A 10,428-nucleotide genomic window follows, 5' to 3' on the forward strand; every position below is an offset into this window, starting at 1 on the left:
GGTCACTTTTAATATTACCAATGGTTTTATCTTTTATAGTAGGTATAATTTATATGAATGTTTAATATTCTATTGAATTAGGTATGAATAATAGTCAATTATTAAGTACCTATCTAATATTGGGTAGCACTGAACATATTTTAATGAATCAATGGTGAGCCAATAGTTCCTCAAACAAGATTTAGTGGCCCATGATTGGACTGTTTGGTTCATTTAACTTAAGGGTTCAAATTTAATCAACTTTTTATGTGACAGGGTATATAAGTGGCTATCTTAAATAGCGAGGGTTCAGCTAGTTTTTTTTAATTTTCTGTATCTCAAGATTGATAATTAGCTACGCAGCTTCAGCAGCTGTGCAATTATAAAAATATCCGAATATATAGATAAGTAAAGCAGTTCACCGGACAGTAGTTGTGAATTGTGATCGAAGATACAAATAAGATAAAATATGTTAAACCGTGGTTGTGAGCAAAAGACTAGGTATTGTAGGAGTCAGGACCACTAGTCAGGAGCATGGTTCATCTTTCAGTGTTGCAACATGGTCAGTACTCCGAACGGTGTCAAGACAATGCTAACTCGTGGCTCGTTCAACCCCAACCACATTTTCCATGACAATTGACGGATAAATAAATAAAAATATTTCGTTTCGTTTCTATTCTATTCTTTTCAACAGATTACACGGTTACCAGCAGTGTCCGACCTTGGTGCTCGTTTATGAAACGTACAATGTAAACAGCGTAAATCGTTATGTACCCATGGTAAGCATGTACCGAGTACCGTGTACGAGTCTTTCAGTCTTGTTATTGTTTATTTGTTGTGTAACGCACGCGCATGCGTACCGACTACACTGTTCCTACCTGTGGAATGTGGATATCTACTTTTTTTTGAATAGTCGTTTTTTTCTTACACAAATTTAATATTACCGCTCGTTATACTATGCTCATGGCGTTATTTGAATTTTAGAGACGAGTAGTTGACGACAGAAAGACTTGACTCTCTACAATCGAATTTTGCGTTTAATCTGACAAACACCCACTTATGTCTCTTGCGGGACACCAGAAGCAGTTGTTATTCACAACTGCAGTAGTTTTAGGAGTTTTACTTGGTGAGTAGTATATAGTTTCTATTATTTTATTCCTGCTCAAAAGCAAATTTAATATTTGCTATTAAATAGTTGTTAGGATGTATTATTTTAAATAGTTTACTTGGGAAATTAAATCACCAGATAACAAAAATTTGAATATATTTATGTTCCTACCTAGGTACAGTAATAACACTAATAACTTATAACTAACACATTATTTGTAGACGGGTTTTATTAACTTGTTACGACTACTGACATCACTGTCATCACAATTTAGTCTTAATATTAAAGTCTCTTGTACCTATAGGGGATAGTCATTTTATTGTAGGTTTAAATCTACTTGATTTAATTCTTAATTTGGTGCTTAAATTAAGATTTACACTGATAAGTATGACTGTAAGTTAGTAGAAAAAAGCATTATTTTTAGTTTACTGTGAGACTACGGTTTAAGATAGTTATATAGATAGATAGATTTCAATATTAAGCTATGCAAGAGACATAGTTTTCTTATCATTAAGTTGGAAATGGGTAGATACTATGTAATTTATATAATTTTGAAGTGAATTAAATGTATAGCCCTACTGGCTACTGATAAAATACAGAAATTAAGTACTTGTTAATTAATTATTTGCAAAAATGTTTTTTTAAGATCTTTAACAGTAATTTTGAACTTATATAATAATGTAAATATTGATTAACCATTTTGTATAGCCTGTTTAAATTTTATAAACTTCACTGTACTCCTATAACTGATTCTAATTTTTGAAGATGTACTTTTGATAGTTGATTAGCGAAGAGTTCTGTAACCATTGTTTAGAAAAATTGGTATGTGTATTAAAGTTACAATTCACCCTCTTTTTTCAAACTAATGTTAGGTAGGTATTATAGTTATATTTGTTCTTTACTAATAATTTATTGTTGTTGAATCTATTTATATTCTAAATATTTCAATTATATTTTCTTAAAAATATACCATTAAGACATTGCACTTATTGCATTCAATTTGTCTAGTGAAAACAGCTATTAATTCCCTTTCATGATCTATTAATGACTATTATAATGCAGTTATTTGGTTAAATTATTTACATATCAGGTAAGTTCTGTTTGCCAAGCATTGAAATCTGAAATCTGAAAATTGAATATTATTTTTTGTTTGTCAATACACAAGTTATTAGTCACTATAATATTGTAAGGACCAACCTTAATGTACTTTGAATCTTGGAACAAAATTATTTAATTATGTCTCATTATATAGTCTAAAATTAACCCATACTAATTTTAATTTAAAACTATTAGGTAGCTATGTGTATGCATATCATATAGCATGAGATCCCTTATTTAGTAATATATGTATCTGTAATCTGATACAGTGCTTAGATAGTGATAGTTATTGAGTGAACACGTTCCTTATTCATTTTTAGAAGTTTTATCGGTTCATACAGATAGTTTTTTAATCTAATCATATTATTTGTCACTTGTTATCCTAAAATATTGCTGACACAGAAAGATATTATATTTATGAACTAAATTATGTGTCAATTTAGAAGTACCTACATAATATGTAAGTATGTAGATTATAAAACAAAATAATTGTGATTATTTTATCAGTTAATTAAAATATTTTTGATTCAACAAATAAGTATCTAGGCGTGACATGCATTTATATTATTTTGAAGATATAAACAATTTATTTTACTATACTACCTATCAGTAAGTATTGGTATATTTTCCAGACCTCTTGAAATTATGAAACATGAGCTGAATTGGGATATGAAAATATTAGGTATTTAGAGCACAATAATTAATTAACTCCATTTAAATAGATTTTAAACTTTATCAAAAGAAATTAAATTTCATATATTTTTTTCTTAGATGTATTCATCAAGGTGAGTTGTAATTTCAGATGTTCAAACCAATGTTTTTTTTATTTTTCCCGCAGTGTTTTGACGTTTTATACTAAATAACAAAACCCATTTATTTCAATTTGCATTTACATTTTAAATCAATTTCCAATATTATTTATTTATTATTATATTTATAATATTATTATATATTTATTATATATATTATTATACACAATTTATTATGAATTATGAAGAATCCAGTAGCTTATGTGATCTTGATCTTGGTGTAATAATTATAATATACCTACTTCAAATAATTAGGAGAAATTACCAATTATTAGAAATTCTAACATTTATTATGGAGGTCGGAAACAGAATACAAGTATAAGACCCTAACCATATTTGAGTTAAGAGGTGTTGGTTAAAAATATACCTTATCTTGTAGCATGTTAAAGATTTAAATATTAAATACAATTTTGTTTACAGGCCGCTTGAGTGCTGGCCGCTCAAGCTCTGGCAGGGGGTCAAATTTGTCAATAGGGCCCAGATATAGTCCAACTTTCTTGTTGCCAGGATCAATGTTGTTGTTGGGACGGGTTGGGTCACAAACAAAGGAGAATGTACAGGGCTGGCGTAATCAAGACTCCCGTGGTAACCCATGAAACATAATCATACACATTAGCTCATATAGTTTATTAAGTTTGGTTATTTGTGGAAAGTTTGTGTTAATTTGTTTTCGATATAATATATTTATTATTATACTTATTTTAACCGTCTTAACCCATAAGCGATGCATGATATATTGATGTGTGTAGGTTTTATTAAAAATTAGATTACGTTAAACAAATAATAGAAAATAATTATGAAGTACATTTGTTTTCATTTTATTGTGCCAACACTCCATGATGGTTTTTTACAATGTAAATATTAAAAATATTTTCTGTTCAAATATTACAGTTGCATTTGTCAGTGATGTCGACAGCCGAAGTCAATATAAAGACAAACCCGAAGAGTCAGAAAAATCTCAATTACCACCAGTACACAAAAGTGAGTATGCTACATATTGATATAACTGACAGTCAAAAAATCATCTCAAATTCAATATAATATCATTGTTGATCTGCAGTCATATTTACCTACCTACCTCTTGATTGTGATGTTGTTTCAAAACCTAGATATTTATATTTTGTTTATCAAAAAGATACGAAACTGGTGCGCAAGAACTCTCTTCTTCATTCAGCATGGGTTATCATTGCAATAGTGTTAACAATTATATTCGGTGCCATAGCTGTCTACTATTGGGTTCTGTTTTATCCGATTCTGTGCAAGAAAGAGCGCAAGTATGACGTCATGCAAATGTCCGCCAAACCATAATGACTATGCATATAATTCAACAATCAAGAAATAAACATTAAAATCTCTAGGTGGTGGTGACTAACTGACTCTATTCTGAAAAAATTATCGTGATAATATAAATGTTTAAGAGAACGTAACGCTGACATTTGTTGTATCCGTGTTACAAATGTTTAACACACCGAATTTACCTTCAGCATATCACGTATTTGTGAGTTTAAAAATTGGAGTGAATTGAACTTTTATAAAACTTGATGGTAAGAATAATAAATATGTTTGTATGTGGGTATTTTACGACAATTCAGTTTTTGAGTAAGTTATGAGCATTTTTAATTTACTCTATATTTTATAATTAATACTTGCTAAAAAATTGAACTATTGTAAAAAACCTCCAACAAACACCAATTATGTTCTTTCTATCAGGCTTCATGACAGGTCGATTCACTCTAATTTTTAAACAAACAAAGCTACAAACTGAATGTAAATTCGCTATGTTAGGCACCTGTACGACGGGAGACAACAAATTACAGTAATAAATACTCTTCATGTAAAATAATTATTTGTATACCTTTAGAAGTTTCCTATTTTCTTTTTTATAAGCATTTTTACATTGTTTAAAATTATGACTGACTAAATTGATAAGATCTACAAACGGTGACTGCCTTTCAACAGTTCCTTAAATTATTTTAATGGACTTAAATATTTTATACTTTACCGTTTACAAAATAATATTTTTGAAATTTGTATTTATTTATAAAAGACTAATTAGTGCATTTTATTTTTTGTATACTCCATGCTTAATGCATACATTTCAAAGCTAAATAATTATTATATTATTAATCTAATTATAAATGTATTACATTTAGTGGCAAAAAACAATATTCAACAATTTTATTATTTTTATGGTGTTTTTAAACATTTGGTTTTTTAAAAATTATATTGTATTTTAATATTTAAGTGATTTGTTAATGTAAGAACTGAATAAAAAAAATCATTTTATTTGTTACTCGTGTTTTTATTTCTTAATATTATACTTATAAGTTATATTTCAATGCAATCATTAACCACATTCAATAGTTAAATGTAATATATAACAGTTCCAAGATTTCTTTTTTATGAATCAACTGTTTTATTTTCTATTAATATTAATATGAGTTAATTTATTCATCATTGTCATAACTATGTCTGAATTAAAGGTTTAGAAAGTAGGATGCCAACAATAATTAAAGAAAACTACTGATTTTTCAAAATTAAATAACAATTGCTATTAGTATTTTTAAGATTATTTTTTACATACAATGAAATTAAAACTATAATGTCAGTGACTAAGGAAGAACTAACCATTGAAAGCACTTTGGTGTGAATTTACAAATTAATTATGTTATTTGTGTCTTTAAATCATGTACAAGGTCTCGAGGGCCATTTTTCATGGAATTTATAACTAGAGTGCAGATGTTTATGCATTTAACAAATCTTTTAAAAAAATATTTAAATAAAGAGAGTAAGATATCAATTTGTTTCGTTACTCAAAGAATGAAAAGAAAATTAACAATTTTATCTATATTTTTTTGATTTTTATTTACTTGATCATACTTTTATATTCATCATGAATTTATGTTATATATTATGTAAAATATTCCATATACTTAGTTTTTAACACATAAGGATATTTTTTCAGAAAAACCAACAGTTCATAAGGTTTATTCTGAACATTATTTACTGTTGAACATTTTTAATAAATAAAATAAACCTTCCTAAAATTAATGAATTTTTATTGATGCATATTTTGAGTACATTTTAAGAATATTTTTATGCTGTGTATCACATAACCGAGCATGAGATAAGTGCATGAATATTTTCATATTTTAGAATATACGCATCTAATTCCTACAAATAACAGTTATTTTTTTTAGTATAGATATTTACTTTTTTTGATACCTATATTTTGTAATATAAAATATATTTCCTTATACTAGAAGTCTAGAAATACATGTAAATATTATTAGTTATGTATTTATAACACTTATTAAAATAAAAGTATAAAAAATTAGTTAATTACCTAACTTAGGATTGATATTGTTAAATCTTAAAACAATTATAAGCAGATCCTCCATCAGAAGGAAGGTTTGAAGGCATACTTTTTAAGAAAAATATCTTCTCACATACAAAAATTAATAAAATGAATACATACAAATATTTTAATAAAGAAAAATTACACTGGAAGTACTGAACACCGTGGGCCATTGTTCCAAAATCAAGAATTCTGCTAATAACTATAAGGTTATGCTTAGTTGAAAAAAATAAAATAGATTATTTTGATGGTTCCCTAAAATTTAATGGACCAATCATTGAAAATCAAATCATATTTAAGGGATTATTAGTTCAATATACTGGCTGTTTTTCTAGGCTTAGTTTGATTTATAATTAAATGTTAAGTGATTAAATATGCGACCCGACATTAAAGCCAAATAGATAAATATTTAAGTACACAAGTTCAGAAAGAAATCAAGTTTCATATTACCTATACACTACTTACATTAAGAAACCTTGGCAGCTTGTGCACAGTAGTGTAGCTTAGCACAGCAGACATACTGATGTTTGACTCGTTGGGGGCAAAACAAGGGTTTCCTGAAAACCGTGCAACAAAAACTAGTTGTCGCAGAGGTTTTTTCTTCATGTGAATAGAGCACAGTTCATTTTAAACCATTTCAAGCATACTTTTTTGAAAATATTTTTGCTCATTATCATATATTTAACAATAATTTCCTATTTATATTAATAAAATATTAATGTTTCAAATAAATGCCTTTATTTAATTTTCTGAAGGGTTTGATTTTTCAAATTACATATTACAAATTCATATTATTACAAATTTCTAATAGCATCATCAAATTTGATTTTATACATAGTATCAACTTGGCCGATACAATAAACACAATTTACTGACAAATTTATTGCAGATTTCTGATCTACAAACTAATACATTTAATTCTAAATAATGTATTATAAGTGTGCGCCATGAATAATTCAATTAATAATCATTATTACTTTCAAAGATTATAAAATACAATAAGTTCCCATTTTTAGAAATTATTACTATTATTAATTATAATAAATACCATCAAACAATTTAATCAACTACGGATTATAATGGATCTTTAAAAATAATAATAATAAAAATTAAATAAAAAAACATTCTTCAAAAATTGAACTCTGATATTACCTTAAAAAAGAATATTACACATAAATAGGTGGAAATCTAGGTATTATTTAGATTAATTTAACAACTAGTTAATTAATAAGTTACAAATTATAAGTGTAAATGTTTTTCAAATCAATATTAATTTTCTGATTATAATACGTTAGTTTATTGAAGTTTAAATCAGAAGGATGACTGTTAAGTGTTACAATTAAACATTTTATTAGCAAAACTTGTTCAGTCTTAAAAAAATATAAAATATAAAAAAAAAGGGAGACTGGAGATGTGTTTATAATTCTTCTTTAGGAAGATCGTCTAAGTCGACATCAGATAAATCAATATCATCGGCAGTTGGTAATTCACCATCTTTACCATCCCAAGGTTCAGTTGCTTGAATTTCTGGTAATGCAGCACCTTTAACTGGAGCAGTTGTACCACGACCGTAAGACAGATCTCTGTTGAAGCATGGAAACATTAGTATACACTTGAAATCAATTTATAAAAAAAAACAATAGATAACTATTGCATACCTTAAAAATTCCTTAATTCCATCTTCTGAAAATGACCCTCTTAAAATTGAATATTTCATTTTTTTAACATTCAGCACAGCCAAAGCGGGATATCCAAAACCACCGATTTCTAGTGTTGATTCCAATTCTGGTTGCTTGCCTGCTTCCGCCCACAACCACCTAACAAAAGTTTTTTTAGTAAAATCATAATAAACAATTAACTATGAACTGTTGTAAGGAAAAATACAATTGGAAAAAGAATAAGAAACAAAATCAAAGATAGGTGAAATGTGTGGAAAATGTATGATGTAAAAAAATGTATATATTGAAACAAAATTTACCCCCAAAGTTTTTGTTTGAATTTATCTCCTAAAGAGCGTAATGTATTCAGGTACTCATTACGACAGCTGGCCTGGCAATCTAAAATGTGGGGTAGTACAGAGACCACACACAGAGCATGCTCGGAGCACCCAGCTTTGAATGTATCTTCATTTACAATCTATTCATAGACAATTTAATTTAAGTTATCATAGTTTAATGAGTCATTTAACTTTCCAAAATCTTACCTCAATGATGTCTGGTGGTGGTACATTTTCTTGATGTTTTTGCATTGCCCAGCTAACAATGTCTGAAGATGTTCTTCCTCCAGTATATTCTTCAGCTCCACTTGAACTGGATGTACCTGATGGGAAGAATTTAATAGTGGGATATCCACGAATGTTGAATTCTTGAGCTTTGGAAGAGTGTACAGTAGCATCTAATGCTCCGAGTTTAACCTTAAAAGCATAAATAATCATATAGACTCAATTTTTAAATGTTTAGGGGCCAAAATGATTGCTTTACTTTTCCTTTAAGTTCTGAAGCAGCTGCTGCCCAATGAGGAGCCAAGTTTTTACAATGTCCACACCATGGGGCAAAGAATTCAACCAACCAAATATCATCAGAATTCAATACAAGCTTATCGAAATTTGAATCAGTCAGTTCAACAACGTCGTCACCAGATGATGATTTTTTAGAGGATTTAGAGGATCCATAAGGTACACCTTGGAGGTTAGCGCTAATGGCGTTCTTAATGGCTTTGGTGACCTCATCGGTAATACCAACGGCCGTTCGATCTCCGGTGAAATCTTGTGGTTTGTTCTTATCGACAAATATTTTGACAGTAGGAAAACCTTGTACGCCATAACGGCCTGCAAAAGATGGATACTTATCGGCATCTATGGCAGCCACTTTGACGATACCCTGCAAAAAACGAACGGAGCTAAAGCATAAGAATCTGGCCAGCAGTTTGAGCGCGTAAAACACTCGAAAGTACTATACCTTCAGGGCTTTGGCGGCTTTCGAATATTCGGGCACAAGTCGCTGGCAGTGCCCGCACCACGGGGCGTAGAACTCGACCACCCATATCTCGACGCTCTGGAGCACCTGGTTGAAATTGTCGTCGGTGAGTTCGATGACGTCCGAATTGGACGGATATATGGCCACCGCGGAATTGGCGAGGGCCACCAAAAAAACGTCTGCAAAAACCAAAAGAACAAAATATAACGAACAATAAATTGGACGCGATTGCGAATCAGAAAACGAGCGTTCGATGTAGGCACTACTTACAGCACAGCGGATTCATATCAGTCGGCGTTTTATTCTTACAACGAACAGATTTCGGAGATCGAGAACAAAGGAATAATATACTAGACGCGCGCAATGGGAGTCGGGGGACGAATGTGCCGGAGTGTCGCTCGATCGGACGACGACAGGACGTTCATATGGCACTCGCGAGTGTGGGCGATAAGGAAATCGGCGTGTTCACCGCCGGCTGGTTGTTCGGTGAGTGGAGGCGTGGAGCGTCCTTTGTCGACGTGCGCGCGACCGATTAGGTTCGCGATTTGTGTCTGTGTCTCGGCTGTTTATGCGGTACTCGGCGGAAGAGACGAAATAACGTCGGCGGCGACAACCAAAATCTCTCGGCTTTCGCGTTATCGACACGGACGTGTTATCATCGGCAGCCGCTCGTGGTCCGCTCTCATTGGTCGATGAGTTCGCGCCGCCACCAACGCCGCTGCACCGCCGCACGACGTCGATGAGATTGTAAAAAACTTATATAGTGCCAAAATTAAAATATTATGCTTGTGCCACAGATCTCGTAGTAATCGGTTACTCGGTTCATCAACCGATAAAACCGCGTTTGAGCATATTTTGCCCGGTCTCCGTGAAAAGATAACGACGGCCGGACGATTGCCCGGCGCATTCGAATAACATGCGCTGTCTGAGCAGCATTACAGCAGATAATAAAGATTGTAAATCATAACAACCACATTGCATACGACTATTACGACTATACGAGTAGCGAGATTTAATTTTGGTTCGGCCTCGGAAATTATCGATGCCTAACTAACATACTTACATAATATTGTCAAGAGATTTTACTTTATTTACTTTATC

The 10,428-nt window shown here is 30.8% G+C and overlaps 2 protein-coding genes across 5 annotated transcripts; one reads left to right on the forward strand and one right to left on the reverse strand.

Annotated features, from left to right (window-relative positions):
- The first annotated feature begins 550 nt into the window (after window positions 1–550).
- LOC111037591 lies at window positions 551–4,788 on the forward strand. Of its 4 annotated transcripts, XM_022320258.1 has the most exons (5): window positions 551–758; window positions 964–1,105; window positions 3,415–3,579; window positions 3,886–3,975; window positions 4,130–4,788. In XM_022320258.1, the coding sequence occupies exons 2-5, from the start codon at window positions 1,039–1,041 to the stop codon at window positions 4,300–4,302; spliced, it is 495 nt and encodes a 164-aa protein (XP_022175950.1). In that variant the 5' UTR covers window positions 551–758; window positions 964–1,038; the 3' UTR covers window positions 4,303–4,788. The 4 variants fall into 4 exon arrangements, with proteins under 4 accessions (XP_022175950.1, XP_022175942.1, XP_022175967.1 ...); XM_022320250.1 differs by lacking the exon at window positions 551–758 and having other exon boundaries at window positions 799–1,105; XM_022320275.1 differs by lacking the exons at window positions 551–758; window positions 964–1,105 and adding an exon at window positions 2,057–2,645.
- A 2,687-nt stretch (window positions 4,789–7,475) lies between these two features.
- Window positions 7,476–9,916, reverse strand: LOC111037536 (protein disulfide-isomerase A6 homolog). The gene is made up of 7 exons (XM_022320178.1): window positions 9,598–9,916; window positions 9,310–9,506; window positions 8,833–9,231; window positions 8,556–8,765; window positions 8,331–8,488; window positions 8,011–8,169; window positions 7,476–7,935 (listed from the first exon to the last, which is right to left on the reverse strand). The coding sequence occupies exons 1-7, from the start codon at window positions 9,611–9,613 to the stop codon at window positions 7,770–7,772; spliced, it is 1,305 nt and encodes a 434-aa protein (XP_022175870.1). The 5' UTR covers window positions 9,614–9,916; the 3' UTR covers window positions 7,476–7,769.
- Between the last annotated feature and the right edge of the window lie 512 nt (window positions 9,917–10,428).

This window comes from Myzus persicae, unplaced genomic scaffold (genome assembly GCF_001856785.1).
Source record: "Myzus persicae strain clone G006 unplaced genomic scaffold, MPER_G0061.0, whole genome shotgun sequence".
NCBI lineage: Eukaryota > Metazoa > Arthropoda > Insecta > Hemiptera > Aphididae > Myzus > Myzus persicae.